The sequence below is a fragment of the Dermacentor variabilis genome, unplaced genomic scaffold (genome assembly GCF_050947875.1).
Source record: "Dermacentor variabilis isolate Ectoservices unplaced genomic scaffold, ASM5094787v1 scaffold_12, whole genome shotgun sequence".
Taxonomy (NCBI): domain Eukaryota; kingdom Metazoa; phylum Arthropoda; class Arachnida; order Ixodida; family Ixodidae; genus Dermacentor; species Dermacentor variabilis.
In genome coordinates, this window is record NW_027460280.1 from 51,044,013 (window position 1) to 51,068,085 (window position 24,073).

Genomic DNA, 24,073 nt, shown 5'->3' on the forward strand with positions numbered 1-24,073 from the left:
GAAGAGCAGATGTGTAGGTGCTCGCGCAAAATCAAATACCAGATGTTTCTTAACACGAGCACGTGCAGCTTAGGCTGCACTTGACAATAAAAAAAGAAACCACTCAAGCTCGAGTGACAGCAAGGACAAGCCTGAGAATCCACGTTCATGTAAGGTATTGCAATAAGCAAAAGAAAACGCAGATATTCTACTGACACGTTTAGATAAGATGCATATTTCTCCTAGCACGACATTTACCTTAGTCTCTTACACAAACACACACACACACAAAACATAACGCTGGCTTGCCTTTCTGCACAGTGGCGCCATCTGGAGAGTGCGCCGAGAAAAAAACGACCAACGATTGATTGACTTTCAAGTGTCTCACAGAAAGGCCTGTGACTTTCAAAAAGCGAGCCGTCGAGAGAAGGTAAAAGTGGAAAGCGAGGGAAAAGCACGAGAGGAGTGGAACAGCGCACTTGTGTCCCAGGCATCGATTCACGCTGCACACAAAGCGCGTTTTGTCTCTTGCCGCTGATTGGCTCTCCGGCGAACCGCCCGCGAGGACCGACCGCGCACACGTCTTCAATCAGGCTTTGCTATCAGCGTGCAAGACGCTGGAGCGGGATCGTCGTAGGGGACCTCAGGTGAGGAAGTGCGCTCCAATGTAAAGAAAATGTTGGTGGGAGTAAAATCAACGGCCTTAGTACGAATACTTTTGGCGGAACTTAGGAAGTTTATGAAATTAAATGTGAACAGACGTAACCTTGCTGATTGCAACGTGCGCGTGCCAGTTGCCCAAATAATTAGTGTCTAAAACAGGCATATAATGCTAAAAGTAGGTTCTTACCTTTTTTATTTTATTTTTACTGCTCTGGTTACAATCATTAAGTATTTCGAAGTGGAAAACAGCTTGTGCTGCTTTCTGTAACTTGCTAGGGCTGTAGTAACATGATCAACAAAATTGTAATTTGTAAAAATTTTGGATTAACAAGCTTGAACATGTACAATACATAAACCCGTCACTGTCAATTTATTACGAGGCTTTAACATCGACACATATTATGGAAAGGGGAAAATATGCAAAATTTGAATTTTTAGATAAAGCTAACGTCGCAGTTGGAATCCCCATTACAATTTACTGGGATGACAGTAAAAACATGCACCAATCTAGTAGGTACTTTAGTGTATGTGTGTTTGTGTGCGTGTTTTGAAACGTGCCTATGTAACCGTGTTCTTCGCGTGTTCACAAGCGACTGCCGAGGATCCACATTCTTCTGGCAACCACGTGGAAACGCAGAACCACCTTATCGGTCTTTTCCACTAACTTAGATGGAAAACCTAATTTCACTTGATCATTTCTCGCACTCACAGTAAGGCTTCGGCCTCAAAGCCTTTAATGTGAGCGCTTTCTTTTTTTTCCTTTTTTTTACGGAATTCCCGGGAACTGATAAGGCGGAAATGTACTTCAGGTGTCAATTCATCTCCTGATTGCGATACGCCTTTGGGCTTAAATTAAGTGAGAACATTACGGTTCATCTCCCGAGTGAAGTTCACGAGCACAGTGCATAGGGTCATGCGTCCGCGATTGCAGGTCAGTCGGTCGGCCTCGCTGTTGGCCTACAGCTTCTCTAGTATTTCGAGCTGAACAGCATAGTGCAGCACGCACAACAAGTAGCAAAGCGGGAAATTATTGGAATATCTGGAACAGTATGCATCTGGTCCTGATAATGGTGATACACTTGTTTAAGTGTACGCCGGGCTAGTATAGTCAAAATTAATGAAGATGAGCATTTCTACCATTGTCGTAATTTGTTAGACGGATCCGAGGTGGAACCTTCGTGCGTGCAATAACAGCGCGCAGCTACAGTGGTATCAAGAAAAGATTCCGAGGCTAATAAAATCGGGCCCAGGTTAAAACGAGATGCAACCGTGAATAGACCGGAAACCAGCAACGTTCCCACACTTGTGCACTCTCGCCAATTCGTGCATTCCGCGCAGGTATACGTTAGCCAAGAAAATCTGCACGAGCACCAAGGCCCGCATCGCCCTGCCGCCAAAATGACCTTGGCAGCCGGCGAGAAAGGTGCCGTCACTGCGGCGTTTTTGGCTGCCGCTTTGGTGGCCGCGACGGCTCAGAACACGCTACGTTTTGGTAAGATGTGCTTCTCTGACTTCATTACGTGCTTCCGAAAATTCAGCGCTGAAATAGAGATAGATTACAATAAGAGGACATGACAAAAGTGTTGACTATCGGCAAAAACGTTTATTTTTAAAAGATACGTTAATGTACTGAAACTATAACTGTACATGGGCTCACAAGCGAAAAAAGTGCTAATCAAACAATTACATCCGTTAATAGGGCTAAAACAAACAGAAACAATACCTAAATGACGAAGCATCATAGTGCCATCCCATATATATATATATATATATATATATATATATATATATATATATATATATATATATATATATATATATATATATATATATATATATATATAGTTGAGGAAATGGAGCACACTTAACAAAATGGTTGAAATGGCAATTTTCGTAAGTGTGCTCCGTTTCTTCAACTACCTATGCACCGGACCTACAGAACTTTTCCTTGCATATATATATATATATATATATATATATATATATATATATATATATATATATATATATATATATATATATATATATATATATATATATATCGGCAGGCATCCGTACTGATTTGCTCAGCTTACTCTTTTAATTTTGTTTATTTATGAACAGGTTAGTTTTCGGTCAACTAATAAATGAGTGCGCGAGGATAAACGCCTGCTGGTCGAATTTGTTAATAAACATTTTTCTAAGGAAACAAATGCTCTACGCAACAGCGCAAAATATCGTAATCAGGATTTCATTGCCCTGATGCCTTAAACTTACGATGTTGAGTGCCACCTAGATATTGGACCGACTTGTGGTAAAATGACAGTTAGCAGTCGGATAAAAGAATGCCCTGTGGCGCGAATTAAATCAGTACGTCATTTGTGGAATCACGTTAACCTTGGAGCACCTTGTGGCGTACTTGTACAGGGAAACAATAGTAAATTGAAAAGCGAATGTTGCTTGAGCGTTCAATGTCGACTGTTGCCACGGCGACCGACTACTGGCATTTTATTGTATTTTGACTTGTGTTTCCAGAAAAAGCGACCTTGCGTTGCTAGTTTGACGATAGCGATTACCACCTAGATAAGGGGTTCCTCCTGATGGTCGAAGTTTCAGTCATACTTGGAATGTTTGCCACTTGCTGTCCTGCGGCCTTGTGCTGAGAAAGAATAAATTCTAATGGTTTCATACGCTTCACAGCCAAAAGGCCGCAATATATGTTTTCAGGGTCCCTTCACAATTAGGTGTTTCCAGTGCAACGCTGCCACACAAGAAATTTAAAAGCTCTGACGTAAATTTTAGGCGACCAATGTGGAGAACGCAGGCGCTCTATTAGGAACGACTCACTAGCCCCAAGAGGAATGACCAGAAGCGTCGGTCAGCCATCAGCGAGCTTCGTCAGCAGCTCGTAAAACAGTGGCATATGTGCGCTTTAATTGTGACGAAATGGCTGTAATTAATCTTCATTATTTTGCTGTCCTTGATAGAACGCTTGTACTTTTGCCTTCACAAAGCGCACTCCAACGAGAATGCTCGAGGGACGTGCCATGGGCAACTATTTCGGCCCGCAGAGCAGCAATCCGGGAGGAAAGTTGGGTATTTTGGGGTTGGGAGCGCAAGGAACGTTGGAGACGTTTCAGCCGACGCCATAAACGGAGAAAGTGAGGATCCGGGTCTGGGATAGGGTGACGTGAGCGAACGCGACGGCTACTGGTCGAAAGCGCTGCGGAGATGCGCGACGTCCAGTCGTCGTAAGATTCAAAGGAGGCGGAAAGGAGATTAGTGCGAAATGCGTGCCAGTCAGTGTGAGTGGTTGAGTGCGATCGAGGGATGTGGGAAAGAGAAGCGCTAATATGAATGAGGAAATGGTCGCTGAGGAGCGTTTCAGCTGTGACCTGCCAGTGAAAGGAAAGGGAGCCCCGAGAGAAAGAGAGGTCGGGTGTCGTGGAGCGCTGTGAGACAGTGCCCGCTCGAGTAGGGGAGCCGGAGGCTCGCCTTCTGCGGCACATCCAAATGAATGCACTGGTAACCCCTTCCCGCCTCTTTCTCTATCGCTATCGCTCCGACCCCTCCTGTCCCAACTGCCCCTCTACTTATGCAGACCTATCCCATTGCCTATTCTACTGTCCGGCTGCTAAGCAATCAAGTTCCTATCCTCCCCCTTCACTTTCCATCACCACCTGGCTCGACTGGCTTGGCGCTGAAGGTGAAGAAGAACAGCGTCGACTGGCCACCCAGGCGGTCGATATGCTCGGCCTGTAATTTTTGGCTGAATAAAAGTCTTATACTACTACTACTACTTTTGCCTCTACCTTTTCGCTTTGTTTCCCTGCAATTCTGGGAGCTACCGCTCCTTCCTTGCGGCAAAGGATGAAGAGACATCCGAGGATCTTACTGGTGCGCAACCTCCAGAAAACGTGGAAGCGCATCAAGTGATGCTGACAGCGAGGCCACTGAGCTATGCTAGGGCAGCTACGACTCCTCGAACGATGTCTTAAACTCGTGAAGAGCCGAGCAGCAAAAAGAAGACTACTACAGACGTTATCGTGAGCAAGTATTTCTACCATGAAGAGTGCGCCGCAGCACTGGCCGCACACTGTGCTCAAGTGCCTGTGGACCCGGCGACCACCTTGCGCCTTTTGAACAGGCAGGTCTTCTCTTTGTTGCTCGAGAAAATCGCTCCAAACGAGATTAAAGGCGTGAGAATAAACACATGGACATGTGTCCTGGCAGTGTATGTGCTACACCGTACCGCTCTACATGGTCTACGTAATATGACTGAGATCGACAATGTAAAGGTACGATCAATGATACCTACAGGCGGTGATGGTACTGCGGGCGTCATTTATGACGTCGACGTTGCCATCTATGGTGAAGACTTTCAATAGTAATCAAACCAACGACAGAAGGTACTTTCATTACGAAGATTTCCAGACTTGGAAACACACGCTGCGTGAAGGTTTGGTTTGAAGGAGACAGCCTTCCTTCCCGTGTGAAAGTAGGACATGCCGCCATACAGTGCGACCATTAGTACCGAATCCCCTCCAGTGCTTCAAGTGTAAAGGGTGTCTGTGTGAACAATGTCGCGTGCCCACGGTGCTCTGAGCCCCATTCAGAAGATGTCTGCCGCACTGATGTTCTAAAGTGCCCTAACTGCAGTGGTGCTCACAAGGCTATACATCAAAGGATTGCCCGCGGTTGCGGAAGGAATTCGCGATCCTCAAACAAATGGTGCGGGACAATTCAACACATTGAGAGGCTGCTGCCACTATTCGCCGACGTCGGAATCGACGCCGAAGATATTCACAAAAAACCACAGCTCTAGATAGTGACACGCCATCTTCCGTCAGAGGGGTTGCCGCATCAACACAGCACCACCCAGACAGATACAAGGTAAACAAACAAAGTGGAAAGACTCGCCCGTCCTGGAGAATGGCCTGCGCTACCAAGGGCACAACGCTCTATTGAGTCGCCTCAAAAGGCACCAACCTCGACGGCTGCGGAAACTGTTGAAGCGACGTTGGCCGATGATCACCAGGTCCTCAACATTGTGCGGTCTCTCATGAATGCCATTCGCGCTATACTGAACAGCATGAAAACTTCGTCTGCGCAATGCCCGCTGCAGGTACTGGACACTTTGAGTCCAGTGCTTGCAGCCCTTGGTTGAAATCATGGCTTGCCAGAAGCCATCGTTTCGTGGCGAGCTCCGGAACGCGTCGATATTTCAATGGAACGCCAGATGACTTAAGTCACGCATGTCGGGCTTTCGACAGTTTGTGTTCATGAATCATTTACCCATTATCATCAGCTGCGAGCCCCTATCATTTCACATCAGACTGTCTGGTTATGAGTGTTTCATGTCCGCCACAGATGGGGAACGCAGTAAGATTATCGTTTTCATACGATGTGATCTTACGTATGTTCATCATCCAGTGCCACCTGACCACGAAAACCAGTACGTGTGTCTAACAGTGAAGAAAGGCAAGCTCACTTTCACAATAGTTGGAGCCTACATATCGCCCTCAAGTCGGCTGGACTGCGAGCGGTTACGGCGAATCAAGACATTGAATCCGCATCCTTTGGTGATCACTGCAGACTTTAATGCCCACCATTATCTCTGGGGAAGCTCTAAGATAAACTCGAGGGGCAGAAGATTAGTGTCATTTGCCGCCGAACAAGAGCTGTCTTTGTGGAATGATAAAAGCCCCATTTTTCTGCGAGGAACTGTCTACAGTAGCTGCCTCGACTTCACCTTTGTTTCACGCTCCTTCACCAAAAAGGTTGGACGTTTTTCTGATATTAAAACGCGGGGAAGTGACCGCCTCGCCACTTCTCTTAGGATTGAAGGGCGGATCGACTCCAAGTTGCCCGGCGTCACCCAATGTATCGACTGGCCGATGTTCAAATTCATTGTGGAAGACGGCTGTCATGCGGGCTTATCCTCTAGCCTAGCGCACCCTATAAAGGGGGCCCTAGAGGATGCCACGCATTCGCTTTCGAAAACGCCTGCACGCACCGAATACGACTTTGAATTAGAGAAGCTTCGTGCAATACGTCGCCGTGCAGAGCGAAGATATAAGCGCAAGAAGTCGGCACATGACCTAAGGTTGGCCATACGAACTCAAAAGAAAATTCAGCGTCGCATGGACAAACTCTCATCGCAAAGATGGTTGTCGTTCTGCGAGTCTTTGGATCCAAGAAAACCTTTGTCTACATATGGGGAACTGTTCGTGGTCTCCGTGTAACCCCTTGGCAACGCCACCCTTCCAAGTCTTTGGTCCTTTACCAACAGGGCAGAGAGATTGACATCGCTGACGATTTCTGCGGGAGGATTGCTGGCGAAATTAGTACCGCTGGAACATCGACGCTCGATCACTCACCGATTTCACGCGACCCCCGCATGGACAGTCCTTTCACTATGGATGAACTCGAAGCTGCACTTGCCTTGTGCCAGCGTTCATCTTCACCAGGACCCGACGGTATAACCTATCGTGTCCTGTGTAATCTTGGCGAAGAGGCTCGGAAAGCGCTTAACTTGTTAAACAGCTCCTGGCAGACAGGCACGGTTCCACATGAATGGAATACCAGTCGCCTAATTCCACTGCTCAGGTCTGGCAAGTCGCCTGTAGACATTGCATCGTACCGACCGATTGCGCTTGCCAGCTGCATCGGAAAACTAATGGAGAGAATGGTTCTCGCACGACTAGAATGGTACCTCGAAGGTTACGAGGTAAATCCAGACGCAGTGGCAGGTTTCCGGCGTGGCCGTTCTTCCATGGACAACGTTATCGATTTGGTGATATACGTAGAGCACCAGATATCCCGCAAAAGATTATATGCTGCCCTCTTTATGGATGTTAAGGGAGCATGTGATAACGTAACGCACGAAGCGATCTTCAGCACGTTAGAGGCAGTAGGACTTGGCGGTAAGATCAATTTTTGGATTAGTAGCTACCTACATAGATGATCATTTTTAATACTTACCAAGGATGACGCAACCTCGCAGCATTACAGTAACCATGGGGTCCCTCAGGGTGGAGTACTGAGCCCAACGCTCTTCAATTTAACACTCATTGGACCCGCTGACATCCTTCCATGCACCGTACGGCTCTCCATCTATGCCGACGACATTTGTGTATGGACGTCGGGTGTGACACGATTTCAGCTTCGCGCGCGGCTTCAGAAGGCAGGCGCTTTAACATCATCGTACCTTCGGGAACAAGGACTTCAAATATCATGGGAAAAGTGTGCAGTGGTGGCATTTACCAGGAAGCCAATGTCTCCATAAGTATATCCGTCGACGGACAGCTGATCTCGTACAGCACAAGTCACAGATTTTTGGGGGTGGTTATTGACAGAAATCTCTCCTAGACCCCTCATGTGAATTGTGTGAAAAAGCGACTGACGGGAATTTGCCATATGTTTAGGTTTCTAGTACGAAAGACCTGGGGAGTGTCAATACAATCGATGCTGCAACTGTAGAGGGTCCTCTTTATTGGATTCCTGCGGAACAGCCTACCGGTCTAGCCTAAGCCCTCAGGATATGCCTTGGTCTACCACGGAGCGCGTCAACGGCAGAAGTTATTTCAATCGCTCAAGATTACACTATCAGATTGCACATTACCATTGAAACAATGCGTGTGCACATAAGACACTTCGCCAGGACCCCCACCCACTACTTCGCAAGTCTCCCTGTAGAAAGACCCGACAAGACATTCAGTACAACTGCCTTCGCTCATGTACCTTCAGGGTACGTACCTGCTGTAAGATCTTCAATTCCTCCATGGTGTGTAAGCCGTACTCAAGTAAACCTCACAATCCCAGGACTTCAGAAAATGTCGGACTTGCCGTCATCAGCACTCAAGCAACTTACTTTGCTCCTTTTGTACGAGAAATACAGCGACTGCATACACGTCTATACTGATGGCTCAACTACATCAACCAGTTCCGGTGGCACTGTAGTTATACCACCAAGGAGAATAACCCAACGGTTTCAGACTTTCCATATCGCTACGCCTACAGCTGCAGAGCTCGTGGCTCTCCACGATGCGCTTGATGTGGCCAACACAGAGAGTCCTGAAAAATGCGCAGTCTTCTGCGATTCAAGGCAGGCCTTACAATGTCTACAGTCATTTCTTTTTCTCACGATCAATTGGCGTGCCAAATCGTGAAAAGCATCCATCACTTGAGAGAAGAAGGCCTTGATATCACTTTTCAGTGGAAACCAGGCCATTGTGGTATTATAGGAAATTATGACGCAGATAAGGCAGCTCGGACGACAAACAAAGAAGACCACTGCGTCCCCATTCCTAGTGAACAGACAATATTAGAACACCGTACCCACCGATCATCGGCTCAGAAGGCATTAAAGGCATTTCTGTTCTTTCTGAGAACGTCTGGCTTTTGCGAGCGCCTCTGACTCTGTAGTGTCGTTAGTGGAAGTTTCTCTACCCCATCTCTCTCTTTCTCTCCCTTCTTTCTATTCCCCTACTCCCTTTCCCCAGCGCAGGGTAGTCAACAAGACTCTTGACTGGTTAGGATCCCTGCTTTCCTTTTCTCTCTCTCTTCCTCTCTCTCTTCGTTATTTTGCTCAGAAGGAAGAGCACTAAAAAGGAAAGTACCTAAGACAGGACATGCTCATAGCTCGCATCTGGCTATTGTTGCTCCTCCATCGTTATTTCCTCCTCAGCGCTCTAGGCCTCTCCACTTATACCAAGGCTGCTTCAGTCCACTCTAGCTAAGTCGCATGATAGCGATTTACATCAGCCAAAGGCGCAATATGCTGCGCATGCCTTTGGAAATCTACAAACAGAGCATCAAACGAATACGAATCATAACCTGAAAAATTTGCCTTGACACGCCTTCAGACATGGCAATGCTACTAAACAGCGTGTAAAACGCCACAGGAAGAAACTCTGACTTTGAGTGTGCGGGTGCGGGGAGGAATAAATAGAGGAAATGTAGGGCATACATGCAGTTATCTGTGGGGCTTATATTAAAGCAAAGTTCTGTAGGCAGAAGATACAGAAGAAAGCACAGCTATAATTTCATAGCGAAGTTTTTCTGCCTCGCTTGCAGTCGTTGCGGTGGAGAAAGGCAACGACGTGGCGAAGCTCATGATCACCGAGACGCTCAGGACGACCACCAGTGTGCCCCTGACCTACTCTCTTGTTGAACTGGACCCGGAAGAAGTCAACGTCGCCGACGGTAAGCGCCCTTCTCTACCTTTCTGGCTCTCGGTACGGCGCATCACACCGCCCATATTGTAAGCATAAGCATAGCGCATACAGCGAAAACACAATGATACTAAAACCCAGCAGAAATTGTACACGGAAGATTAGCTGCTAAGGCGCCCCTCCCCGTGTAAGCACCCGTATGTGTGTTGCCTCTATTGTTACGTTCACGAATAACAATTTACAAGGGGGGAATTTACGATTACAAATAAAGTACGAGTACAGACGTGAAATAGCAACCCTGTTGGGACTTTTCCATTGGAATTTCTATTTTAACGTTTCACAGGATGGGAATAACACATGATAAACCTAACTAGTGAGAATGTTAAGGCTACTACATCGATAATTATCCACCTACTGCCAATAAATAGCAGTTTAACACTGTTCTATTTCCTTCAGATGGGATAAGCGAAGGAAATTTTAAAAAGTGAAATTTACACAATAGTGTATTTTCTGCTGCAACGAATTACTGGCGGAAAACGACTTAATTAACCATGTGATAATAATTGAATAAATATATATTTAGCAGCAGTTTGCCAAGTGCATTTTTCTATTAATTATTATTTGGACATATGCTGCCCTTGCGGAATCGAAGGCGGTCGAACTCAAGACACGCACAACTAATAGGGACCCCGAGGCTAGCACCACTTTCGAGAAAGCTCTCGGTAAACTTGGGGAAAAGATGCATTGGCGTTCGAGTTAGTATTTTCCCGAAACTCTTCCTTCGACCGATTACACAGGAAGACAACATGCAATTAAGCCAACTAAGACAGCGGAAATAACTTGTTTTTATTTGAAATGTAGAAATCATAGCGCAAAGGTAAATGAAAGTGGACGAAAAAACAACTTGTCGCAAGTGGCAGCCGAACCCACACCTTACGCATTACGCGTACGCATCTATGGAGTCACGGCGGCGACTGTTTTCCCGGTTACTTCTTTGAGTATTCGTGTATTTGCGCATTCGCGTGTATTGTATCCGCGGAAGTGTTAGCCAGCGCCCCTATCGGCCACGGCAGCGGATGTGGAACATCTTTTCAACCGCACGTTTCAACCTGTAGAAAGTTGATTTTACGTCTGCTTCCATTTCCTTTTACCCTGCGAGTTCTACATTCCAGTTAAAAACAGCAGAGTTGACTTCACTTATTATTTCTGTGGCTTCGTTGTCTGTTGCCTTGATGTGGTTGTAACTAACAAAAAATTGAGCCCCTCAGTTCCCCTTATTTTTCTCCCTCGAGCAACGCGAGACAAAAATAAATGGAACACCATCACACCAACACATTTTGTAAGTGAGTTTAAGGACAAATATCTCTAAACAGTTGCTAGTCGCAAGAATCCTCCTTAGTGCATATGCCGAACGCTGACCGATTTCAATTGCCCACTTGATACAAGCACCCTAAATTATTTATTAGGAAGCTAGTTAACAGACTTTAGTTAGTTAATTAGTTAACATCAATCATTTATTGGTGTTCGCCCCACTAGTAACGCGCTGCGCTAAAAAAATTATTATTTGTTCTGCATTGATTAACAATATTCGCTTTTCTCATTTGACGCCGGTGGTAGAGCACTGGCATAAAGCAGTGAGACAAACGTTCCCAGTTCCCACGCATATGCCGACGGCTGCTTAGGAAAAAAGGTCTTAAATATAACCATGAAATACACGCTCAGCCTTTTCCCTTGTGGTTTTTGCGAGATTCAAGGTAACTCGTCACTGTTGTTCGAAGATAACAGTCAAACTGAAATGCAGCTTCCCGAGGTTGACCATTAAAATTGAAAGGTGAATGCTTACTTCTGCAACTTCCTATGACTGCGCTCCAAGTGCTTAGAAAGCTGGTCAGTTTCGTAACCTTTCCAGTACTCTATCTTAAAGTGTTATCGTGCTTTGAATACGATCGAGTTTTGCGCGGTTCGGCATTTGCAAAGCTACGAATAAGAAATACAAGGCAAAACAATGTTATCAGCCTATACGGACAGTAACCTTCTACTGCTTACAAGAGCTGTAAACGATCTTTATTTAACATAATCAGGAGAAATGCCGTAAACAAAATATTCGGGCATCTGCAGTGGATGCCTTAACGAACTAAATGCACTCGCACAAAATCCAAGGACAAAGGAATTGCAGAAACAGAACAACGGGTTATCCTTAGTTGCAGCGCAATTTTTTACCACAAGCCTTCGTTCTAGATAGACTATCGTGAGGCTACCTCTCCGACATCATTCCGCACAAAACTTCAATATTGATAGTCTTGCACGCGGTGACCACGATGTACACCACCTTCAAGCTGGCGGCGCAGCGACCAACGGTTGCCCCCTGGATGCCGCGATGCAGTGTGCAACGCCATCTTCGCCGATCCCAAGCCGCACGTGCTCATCGACGCCGTGCGCACGCCGGGCAGCACCGTGGACAAGCTGTCGACGGCGGTACGCAACACGGCTCGCCGCATGGGGCTGCCCACGCTGAGCCTCACGTATGGCGTGCACAACGACTACACGCTCAGCGGCTGGGACAGGCTCACAGCGCTCGAGCGCCAATTCTTGGTCCACGTCACGCCGCCGGGGGACATCTACACGCAGGTGATTCGCGACCTCTGCAAGAAGATGGACCTCTCCACAGCCGGCATCATCTACGACAGCAGCGTCAGTGAGTGGCCACATACCGCATCTGTGCGGATCCTCGAAATTGGTTACGCCGCATGCAGGCGACACTTTGAAAGTAACGGAAGTCTACAAAAGAAGCCCGTGGAAGCGTTCGCCCGGCTTAGCCCTGACGCTCCGTGTCAGCAAGTTGTGCGGCGTCGCGTTACCGGCAGGCGCAGTTTGCGGTGCCGCTAAATCGTTGCGTAGATACGGCGTGAACAGCAAACTGTTGCATGTCAGTGACCCAATTACTGGCAGTTAGTCGAAAAATAAATGAGTATAAATGAGATTCAAAGCCAGAGATCATCACATTTCCGTAGGTGAAAAAACGGCTAAGGTCAGGTATTCATTCCTATATTCCAGTATTATTAGTACCGCGAGTTGCGACGTGGCCATGACACTGAAGGTTGAAGCTGCACCACATGCGTGCTATTTTCGTCATCTGGACGCCAACGCTGTTCCACAGGCTGGAAGAGCATAGTTAAGTTACTGTAGTCGTGCTGACCTCGTCTAAGCTCTGCCTTGGCAGCTGCTCGCGTCGACAGCTTTCGTACTGTAAACACACTATGACGCGCTCACAGAGTCAACGTACCCTTCTTTTCATCAGGAGATAATGACATTATCGACAGTGGAAAAAGTATGCAAAATTAGTGCAGTGAAAATTCGCGAAATGGAGGAAGATTCATAAAAGGGAAATATTGTCATCCACATAAGAGTGTCGCGAAGCTACAAAAAGAAATCCGTACGTACTCGTTATGCTTTGGTGGATGACAATTGTTCCCGTTTAGTTGCAAAACTGAAAGCTGCCCCATGTCCTTGCGTGCTGTCAAGCTTTAGGCTAATTAGAAAAGACGTGCGATTACACTCTATTATGTGCCATCGAATGATGGTTACGTGCCAATAAGCGCTTGAGCAAGTCCAGAACTCGATAGTTAACTCAATTGTTCAACCGCAGTGCAGTCCAGTTGCGCTGTCGGAGCCCGAAGCGACTTGCCAGGGTGCCCTTTACGACGCTTTGTACAGCTTCTGCGAGGTGTACAGAGCCGTAGCTTCCGCTTGTTTTTTTTTTCTTGTTTTCTTTACATAAACGCAATGTAAGCTATTGCTGCCATCATGGGTGCTTCCGCGTGTGATGCTGAATGAGCCAGTAGACTCGCTCTTTTATTTTTCTACATGACCCAAAGAATACATACAAAATTTCAGTTCAAGTCATATTCCAAATTGAACCTCTTTTTTTCTCTTTGTTATTTGTTGTAGCAGTGCCCAGTCTATGATGTTCAGAGCAACGGCTAGCCGATACGAACTATAAGAGCGAAGTAATATTGAAACAAAAAAAAAGTCGTGCTAGAATACAGGTCACGTCAGCTCAGGTCTGCCTTTTCGCCAGACACGCCTTACATCCTGCCCTATTCGTCACTGGTCGCACAGGGCAGCGCGCGGAAAACTTCACCCTGAACCGAGCCCTTTACAACTGTCCATAATTAACATCTACCACTCTGCCACTCCAGTCATCGACCATAAGTACGCGCGGCTGCTGGAGAACATACCGACGCGGCATATCATGCGAGAGGTGGACGGCACCAAGGATGACTTCAAAAGAAAAGCGGAGCTCATTCACTCCACCGACGTCTCGAACTTCTTCATTCTTGGCCGGGGTGACACGATGAACCAAGCCTTGGAGCTGGTGAGAGCCTTCCCTACAGCGTGGAAATGTGTGCAAAGAACGCAAGCGCCAACGCACCACCTGTGCCCTTTGCACTTTGTTGACTCAGTTCTGTGCGACGCAGGAACAGGTTTGCATCCCTCGCTTAACACTCTGAACTTTCTTGCTGAAGGTCATTAGCTCGAGCTTAGTTGCAGCTCCCATATATAATTCTCAGGATGCCATAAATCCTGTTTCTTACATTTCGCACTAATTTGAATGAAAGTTATTTCCTTAAAGGATGCTGTAAATTCTAGCGATAATCTCAGTTTATGTTCTCGGTTTCTTTGTTAACCGAGTGCTTCTACTCATATAAATTTAAAAGAAAGGTCTATCATATTTTGTGCCTCCGCGAGACCCTTACTGTTGTTTATAATACGCGCTGCAGGGCTAGTTGGTTCATGATTCAAGATTAAAAGAATAGCGTCACGCATAGTCCATTTCTTGTTTTGCGTTATTCTTAAGCTTGAATAACTGTAGCGCCGAATCAAAGATGGCATGCCAAAACTATGAGAAAACATACGAAGTAACCTGCTCGCGAAGCACAATATTGATGTTTGTAATTTTATCCAGCATGGTATATAGTTACTTCGCGAATACAAATTTTATAACAGCTGCGCAATTCTCGTTCATAATAATATAAAGGTCGAACGTGTTACTCTCAAAATGATAAAATCCGCTCAGTAAAATTAAAGGTAAGAAAATATCCAAAAATACGACATGCTTTCTGTCGTCACGACAGAAACGGCGTTGTAACCAGGCGTCTGCTTCACGACAGAATCGACCGTGTTGTGAGGAAAGGGTGAAAGAAAGAGCTATAGAAATTTCTATCGTAATGACACAAATTTCTTTCGTGACCACAGCTACCTCTGAAACTACGACAAAAATGTTTGTTGCCACGGCAAAATATTTTTCGTATGCCCGTTCGAAAAACGCTAGAAAATATTTTTGTCGTATTTCTTTCAAACGGGCATGTGCTCTGCAGAATTTTTAAGCCTTAGGATTTGCTTTACGTTCAGCTTATTCTTAATATGTGGCTTTGCACCAGGCTCACAGAAACAAGTGGAACAACTGGCAGTTTGCATGGTTCCTTATCTCAAGGGTAAGAATCTACCGTCTTTTTTGTTCTTCGCTACCTAATATCACTAAGTCATACCTGGTTTCGTAGCGCAAATAGTGAAAAAAAAATGTGTGAAGCTGTGTGCACGTGAGAAGCTAGTACTGTATATTACACCAGCGGTTCTGACGTATATAATTGCAGGTAATATTTTTAATCGATGTGCTTTGTGCATTATGCACAGTTTACTAGTGACGTTACGACCTCACTCAATGATTCGTTAATAATCACGCGGCTGCTTAAACTTACACTCCTTTACTCAGTCAATGACGAGAACTAATCTTCTTTTCTTTTCGTATACGATGCGCATGACCGCCACAGAAGAATGAAATCCATTTTTTCCGCGTTCGCACATTATTTACAGCGTTAACATTTTGTGACAGTACTTCTGGTTTGTGGCAACTGAAATATGAATTCAGTCGGAAAGTTTTTCAACAGGCCTGCTGCAATGCTTCATAAAGAATGATGTGACCCAAAATGTCTGAACTAAAATTTTCTTTTCTTTTTGAGTTAATAGTTCAATTCTTTGTTTTTTCCTGCAGTATTTCTGGTTTGCTGTTTTCTGCAAGCGTAAACAGTGAAGCCCACAAAACAAATATGATGTTTGGGTTTGTGTCAACCCACCCGGTATTGTAGTTGTTATATAGAAACGTAAGCGAGCAATATGCTTGTTTCCTCTTATACAGGACATCCTAAGTGTAGTCAGAGAAAATAAGAAACGGCTAACAAAGCAAAAAGCAAAAAAAGCAAGCACATCTTCTCGATGAAGTTTTTAGCCAGCTTTCCCAAAAAACGGACTGCTGTGCTTTGTCCATTTGCCAGAACAGCGAGGGTCAATTTGCTTGTGCCGATGCCGCCATGCGCCGCTCCTCTCCATAGCTGTATTTCTCCGTTTGCACCAATCGCTTCGGCCTTCACCTCGGAACTCTACTTCGTTCGTAGAAAACACTGAGTTTAGAAGCAGCTCAGGAGATAAAATCTTCAGAAACTAGTATAGTACTTAAGAAGAAGAGTCCAGCTTATCTGCGAACGGAAACTAGGGATGTTTTATGCGTTTAGAAAAAAAAATAACGCCATCTCAAGATGGGGAGAAAAATAATTGCGGGACAGTTTGGTAAGCACTTATATCCGATGGTGAATTGACAACTGTCGGCCCCGCTAGATGGGGAAACCATTTAGCGTTCCCACGTACACCCTTGTGCTCGTTATTAATTTTTTTCTTCTTGACTTCAATGTACCTGCTTCACACCAGGAAAGGCAAGCTTCTTCGATAACACGAAGTTAGCCCCCCCCACAAAACATCCTCTGGTGTAGATTGACACTTCTGCTTCTCCGGCAGGAGAACTACACCCCCAAATGCTCGGAGTGCGGCAACGTCACGTTCATCATGGCCACGCCGCAGCCGACCAACGCTGATCTGTTGGCAGTAGCCATGAAAGACAAGGACTTCAACGCCCAAACAGAACAGGTACGAGCGCTTGCCAACTTCTTCCTCAAGTCCGTTTGTTCGTTTTCATACCCTGCTTGGGCACGAAGTGCTCATTAGGTTAGCCTTATCATTGTTCTAGCTTTAAAAAGAAAGGCACGGGAAAGCGAAGAGAAGATGGTAGGTCAGACGTAGCTGTGAGTGAGGAAGAAGCCGAGTTGCTTCCGAAACGTTGGGTGTGATAAATCCCGCGCCACTTTGAGGAAAATGGCGAAGAACATAACAACTCGCTCAAGGCAACGCCAGCACTGTGCCATGATAAAAGCGCTCGCGTCCTTATTGAGCTATAGTATACAGCCTCTGACTCTAGCAATCTTGATTTCGCGGGAGGTGGTAAAAAATATTGAAAATCGTCTTCCGGAGGCCCCCCTCATTTAGCATCGCGCTTCATGGAAAGAGCTGACCTCCTCTTCAACCAACCCATAGCTTCGAAATTCAGTCGGAGTCAAGAAAGCACAACGAGAGCTCAGGGATGAACTCTCTGCTGAAGTAAATGTTACTGCCTTGCAGCGACTACTTGACGGTTTAAACACGCCAATAGTAACAAAATAAAACGAGAAAAGAAACCCCCAGCAATGCAGTTAATCAACGTTGTGGTAACTGTCCATAAGCATGTATAGTTTGTCGATCACAGCGGAGCAGGATACCACGTCACGTGTTTGTTTAAATATTCGCCACCCTACCACAATATACCTCCTCTATCCTTACTAGTTTATTATCCCCTTCCCCTCGCGTAGAGTAGAAAACATTCTATCAGGCTGCAGCCGCCGTGCTTTTTTTTTTTTTTTTTGCCGACGTGTGGTCTCACGATACGGCGGGCACGCGTCGGCGGAGCCACATCGACGATGAAAGAATGGCGCTGCGTGATTTATCAGCACCTATCTCTTCGTGTACTCTCCCACGAGCAATGTTAGCAGCGCATGACGTCACCTTCGTAATCGAGCATTTCGTATAGTGGCATCCAAACGATTACCAGCATAAATTGTTGCCTGCGCATGCCGAGTATTTCGTCGTCACAGACGCGCGACGCAGCAGAGAGGCTCGGCCTTTCTGCACCGACATGGGAGCGGCCCGTCACTTGCTGACGCGCGTTCCGAAGGGCCTGAATAAAGTTTTCCCACACCGTACCATAGACGCGCAGTTTTCCATCTAGGCTGTCCACGCGCGACGCGTTCCACTGCAAGTCATCACTTATCAATGGCTGCCTGATCGCACGTGGGCTAGGTTACCGTTTTCAATGCGCTCAGAACGGGACTTACTGAAAAGTGTTCGTATACATCTACTTTAGTTCTACAGCGAAGCTATCTATGGCTAGGATCCGGAAAAATATGTGTCCGAGATGTAGACAAAAACAAATCATCATGTGGGCCCATCCTGGTGATAGTAAAGAAAGGGTCCAAGCTCAATGGCACATAACCTTGTGGGCTCGGGGACCTGTAACGAGCCCTTGAACGACCCTTGCCACACGTGGAATCCAAAGAGGTCCCAGGCACAAGGGAAAGAACAGATGTTTCTGAAAAAAAATGCTTTGTACAACTTTTTTCATGTTAAAAAATTTTCGGCTCCAACCGCGCAAACGCGAGTGCCACTGCTCGCGCGTTCGTCGTCGTCTTTTTCCACGCCTTCTATGACGATACGTGTCGAAACGTCGGTGTATTTGTGTAAAGTAAATAAATAAATAAATAAAATAAGAGAAACAATGAAAATAAGAAAAAAATAAATGAGAAAAATAAAGAATACAAAACTGAAAATAAAAGCAATAAAGAAAACAAAACAAACAAACAAGTTATGTCTTTGTGCCTTTATTCAACCAATATAGCACAGCCACCATATAGAACTTAATATAACTATTAAGCAATGCAGCTTCGCTGGTTATCCATCTTCACTTAGTGAATGGGCTCTGAATTTTTATTTATTTATTTATTTATTTATTTATTTATTTATTTATTTATTTTCGCGGTGCTGGCATAGTGAATGACTCTTTATATAGCTATCTTTGTGTTTTGTGTAAGGGAAGAGACAATCCGCAAACCCCACGCTGTTCACTAGCCACTGTGTCCGGATTCTGAAATATAAGGTCTATGGAGAGTTTCGCATGCGGTACAGTATTGAAGAGCTTTAGTTATATACACTTGGGCTGCCGAATACGACTGAGCCTTTGAGGTTTTGCGCCGAAAAGGCTTAGCCCGTCGTGTGAGAGGCGCAGAGCGCACGAGAGAGTTGGACGAATTTGATATCTGCGTGCTGCGGCGCGTCGTTCGCAGCGTCTGCCGGAGCAAGGAACTACCAGCATCGGAACTCATCTAACGATACCTACTAGCACAACTGTCCACACCGCAGATGACACAGGTTTTCATATTGCATGTGGTAGTTGAATTACAGATTATTTCACCGATTCCGAGGTGGTGCTCACCGGGTGTCATTAGAACTCTTGTCACTTCGCACACGGATGTTACGGGCAGATGAAGCTCCCTGCTTTTTTCTCTGAGGAGTATCTAAGGGTCAAAAAGCATCCTATGGGCAGTACGGGAAGTCTGGCCGAGGAATTATAACTCAAGTGGGAGACTTGTTGCTGAATTAGCTTGTATATGAGTAGAACTTGTTGCTGGGCGAGTTGGTTGAGATATAACGAATACCTTGTTGCGCCAAAAGGAAAATAATGACTTAGAAATGCACGTAAGAAACGATAGGTCGAGCGCTGATTTCAACTGATTTTATTGTTACAGCAGAGCAAAGAGATTCAACAAATGCGCATGCGTACATCAGTGTTGCCTAGAACGATGACAGTGACGATTACAGTGACGTCAGTGCTCGACCTATCGTTTCTTACTTGCGCTCCTAAGTATTTCTTTTCCTTTTGGCGCAGAAATGTATTCGTTAGTTTGTATAACTTGAGTAAGGCTTGTTGTTGGCTTAGTTCGTACGGGTTTATCTATCGTCTGTTCTAGCAACTGTCCTGTTGTCTACTCTTATTTGTCGTCTTTTCTGTGCCATTTCTAAAAGGTATTACCACTTGTTTCACAATAATGTGGTATTACTAGTGAAAGCCGTAGCTTGTTGATATTCGAGGCGCCAACGTATACCTCTAACTGATAATACACACGGACAATGATGATTTAATTTTGTGTCTGTGTCTGTGAAACATACGCTAACCCCTAGATAACCTACCATGAACTCGCCCAGCTGTGCATCTTGCCACCTCAGCGACTCCAGAAAACCAGCAACTCAGTCGTACGAATGCACTAACCCGGCATGATTCACGTGTCTACCCGAGTACGAGGTGGTCAGAGTGTCGTCTGCTCAGACTTGAGCAGAGCACCGGATGCCACTTCGTGCTCCATGTCCCCATTAATGTTAAGCATTACAAGTAATAAACGTAGACTCCAAGGTACTGAAACACGTACCCCGTAACGAAGTGGACATGCGGCGCACTGCTCCAACGACTGCACTGACGCAACACTTCAGACCTTGAAACTGTCGCGGCAGCGCGGAAAGACTATTTTCATCGCTCACTGCTCGATTAGTCTTGATGAACGGTATCAGCACATGTGTATCAATGCACGTTAACAATACACGGCTTTAACGCACGTTTTTTCGACAAAAAAAGTGTTTTCTGAAGAATTAAAAAAAAAAGATTCGTGCTTATCATACCTCGAATATACGCTGTCTGCACTTCTACGTGCTTAAACACCGCATTCTTTTTTTACAACGAAGCTGTATATGGCTCAGGTTTCATGTGTTTTTTGTGTTTATGCGCGAATAAAAAAAAAATGTGAGTGAGCGTGGGTCGATCCCAAAGATAGTACAATACCAGGCCCATCACGGCGGAGGTGAAGACGGCTTCAAACACTCCGCCCCTAATAATTAATTAATTAATTAATTAATTAATTAATTAATTAATTAATTAATTAATTATAAATGAAATAAATAAATCAAGATGCGTTGTTCCAAGTCGATGGGTATACAGTAGTTGTTTGTGAACTGCACATGGACTCATTAGCAAGAGGCGTTGCCATATGCGCAAAGGACAAAATGTATGTATACAACCATACACCCTTGACTCGCAAGAGGACAATGCTAGCGACTGTGGAGATGTCTGTGCCGTACAAAAGAAAGACGGAAATGGGATATCCACTGTGCATATGTCTCCAGGTACACCCAGTTGTGATATCGAGAAGTTCTTGACCGCGCACTTTGCATGGGTTAGCCGTGGTGACACTACCCCTGTGATCATCGATGGCGACTTCAATGTGGACATTTCAAAACCAGACAAGGAATGGTTCACTCAGTTTGTGCTAGAAGAGTTTGGTTTGAAGTGCCACACCAACTCAAGTCACTCAGCAACGGTCGTGTGTAGATTTAACTTTGGCCCAGAATCTGTCTAAGGTTGTAACCGAACCAATCAGTGTATGTCACAGTAATCATAAAGCTATCGTCACTACCATTACCTTATGATGAAAATTAATACACGTGCCCTTGTCTAATGTAACCATGTCTAATGTGCTACAGCTTCGCTGTTCATCCACCTTCACATAGTGAAATGGCTCCTTAATTTTTTTTTCTGGAATAGTTCCAAAGAAACATTGACTGGTTGGTTCAAAGAACCAGACACCGAATTCCCGAATCATTTAGTTCGTTTCAACGGAACTGCTTGCTGGCCTCGTTGGTGCGTGCTGAAAGACATGTTTTTTGCCGCAAATTAAAACACACACAATAGACGACGGCCACCTGTGCCATCGTTTATGTGTCTTCCTTTTGTGTGTGTTTTCATTCGCGGCAAAAAAACATGTCTTTTAGTTCGTAATTGCATTTTGCCCATTGCCAGATCGCCTTCATCAATAACACGCCCAGCATCAGGAGAGGCTGGAATTTCTTCTTTTAAACGAACAATTCTGTGTAAGAGCCTTTTGTGAATACGGACCCATAGCTTTTCTCGCACTGCAATATACCTATACGTCGCTCTGATATTTCGCGACTCTAGCTGCGGCCTGTACGAGTGGCGTCACAAAAAAAAAAAATAAAGTTTAGCTCCGTTTTTATTTTATTACGTTACATTAGCATAAGGCAATTGCTACAATTTATTCAAGGCGTCAGCAAAAAGTTAAATGTAAAACAAGTAAACAACATATCGTTACTCGCCACAATGTGGAGTCAGACACAGTTTACGCGGACTGAGAGGTGGCACGCGCTGTTTGCGTTGGATTTCGTTTTCATTAAGGCTGACGTTGTGCCGTTATGAGAACAAATTACAGAATTTAATGGTGTGCAAAGCTATCGAAAAAGCCCCAAGTGCCCATCGATTCTTCCTACACCAGCGGCAATGTTGAAACTTTTCTCTGGCTATAAAGCGTAAGAGTTCGCTCACATCGCCAGGTCTAACTGTGGCCTTGCTCTTGTTCTTCGCGCGAGCAAGCTGCTGTGACTGTCAGCCGTCGACCAAACCAGTCTCTAGACCCAGAAACTTTAGAACCAGCTTGTTCAGCTGGTTTCAGAAGCTAAGAGGCACCACTGGCACATTCACTGTTTTCTTCAGAGCCCTTCAGTGTATTTTACTTCTTAATTGAGCTCCTGGTGAAACCGTTTCGTATAGATATCGCGAGCTTAGCTTATGTGTATACTGCAGGTCGACGCGGCCTTCTACAGTGACGTGACGTCTATGGTCATCCGAGCCGCTGCCGAAGAGCGAGCGAGCGGGAGGCTGCCCCCTGACCTGGAGTACCCAACGTGCACGGACATGAATCTCACCAGCTCCATGCTCATGGAGCGCCGGAACATCACGCTCAGGACGACAATGATGCAGGTAGGTGCTTCCGCCGCCAGGTGCCATTATTAGACCCCACTTCTATGCCTCAGTCGGTTAACCACATCCTCGAGGGTTGATTAGATGTCTAAACACCCTTTTACTTTCACTGAAAAGTTTTGAAAATGGGTGCATTTGTTAGCAGAACACCCTTAGGGCGCCTTTCTCCTAATTTCAGGGTGCTAAACGGGCGCTTTGTTCAAAACATACACCTTGCAAACTTTGAGGGTGCTCGGGCACTTGAATATTTCAAGCAAGTAAAAAGCCATAAGTGTCTACTTTGGAGCGGTTTGCGCCAAATCATTGTTCGAGCAGGTCATATGGTCACACTAGGCTATGGATGTCAGCCTTCTATTTCATGCACATGGCGTCCTCGGTGGTGAAGTGGGAAGACATAACTTTTTTTCTTTTGCTTAATTCCTACCCTGCCTTTGCTTTTAACCAATGGGCTGGTTAAAGTTGTTTCAGCTGGGTGTTGTTTTATAGATTAGCTGCCAATGGTGAGCGAAACAACGCGTCGGCCAATTTCTTCAGGCGTGTGTTCTTTCTGGCGTAGCATCGGGGCCGGCGCAGTGTCACGCGCAGTCTAAGTCTTGCGCTGTTTCGTGCAGTATCGGATAGAATAAAAATGCGCAGGTGCATGCAGAGCAATCTTCGATAAGAAAGCCCAAGAGGCGCTACTGCACTCTAAAGCTACTTTACTAACCTGGTGGTTGTGTCACTAGGCAACAAAGGAGGGGAAAAAATGCGGAGTAATCGAAAGGTAGCACTTTTGATAGGACATTTGTAAGTCCACAGTTCGAAACCTGCTGGAAGGCCGTTTTTTTTTCTTCGCTTCTGTTCTTTATAAACGTCGGTATTACTTCGGCAGGCGTCCGAGAGACTAGGGTAGTGACATAATAAAAGATATCGCTGTAAGAATACAACATAGCGTGTATTTCGACAAAGCACACATTGGGAGAAAGGGTGCCATTTCAAAAAATTACCCTCTCTAATGGGCGCATTAGTCCCCTTAAAACCCTTTCTTAGGGTTTAGGGTGGTGAGTTTTAGACACGAGAAAATACCATTAAGGATGCAATTTTCCTTAGTGCGCAGTTGATTAGCAGGCTATGTGTTAGCGTCTTCTGATGAGTGTAGTAGGTCTCCAGCTGCCTCTACAATATTTGTTCGTCCACACTGCATGAGCTGGATAATTTTCAGTTGCTCCACGAAATGTCTTAGTTAGGCAAGGTTTTCTACAGTCATCATTCCTTTGTAGGGTCTCCCATGGATTCAGTTTTTAGCGGGTAGTTAGTTGCTTGGTCGGTTGCATATATTTAGTTGGTAGATTAGATTTTCTTATTCTGTATGATTATTACTTTAGTGTAGATATGATACGCTTATGGCAATATTTACACCCCTAAAGCAGGTGCTGTTATGTGTCGCTTGATAACAGCGTCATACTGGACAGTCCGCGTAGTCCGGCCACGGTGCTCAGAT

The 24,073-nt window shown here is 45.4% G+C and overlaps 1 protein-coding gene across 1 annotated transcript in view; it reads left to right on the plus strand.

Annotated features, from left to right (window-relative positions):
* The first annotated feature begins 543 nt into the window (after nt 1-543).
* LOC142566327 (ionotropic receptor 25a-like) overlaps nt 544-24,073 on the plus strand; it is a 53,597-nt gene continuing 30,067 nt past the window's right edge. The window contains exons 1-8 of the mRNA XM_075677250.1: nt 544-626; nt 1,981-2,134; nt 9,700-9,828; nt 12,181-12,492; nt 13,997-14,172; nt 15,239-15,292; nt 16,647-16,775; nt 22,417-22,593. Of these exons, the coding sequence (XP_075533365.1) occupies nt 2,041-2,134; nt 9,700-9,828; nt 12,181-12,492; nt 13,997-14,172; nt 15,239-15,292; nt 16,647-16,775; nt 22,417-22,593 (1,071 nt within the window). The 5' untranslated portion in view covers nt 544-626; nt 1,981-2,040. The remainder of the gene's footprint in view (nt 627-1,980; nt 2,135-9,699; nt 9,829-12,180; nt 12,493-13,996; nt 14,173-15,238; nt 15,293-16,646; nt 16,776-22,416; nt 22,594-24,073) is intronic.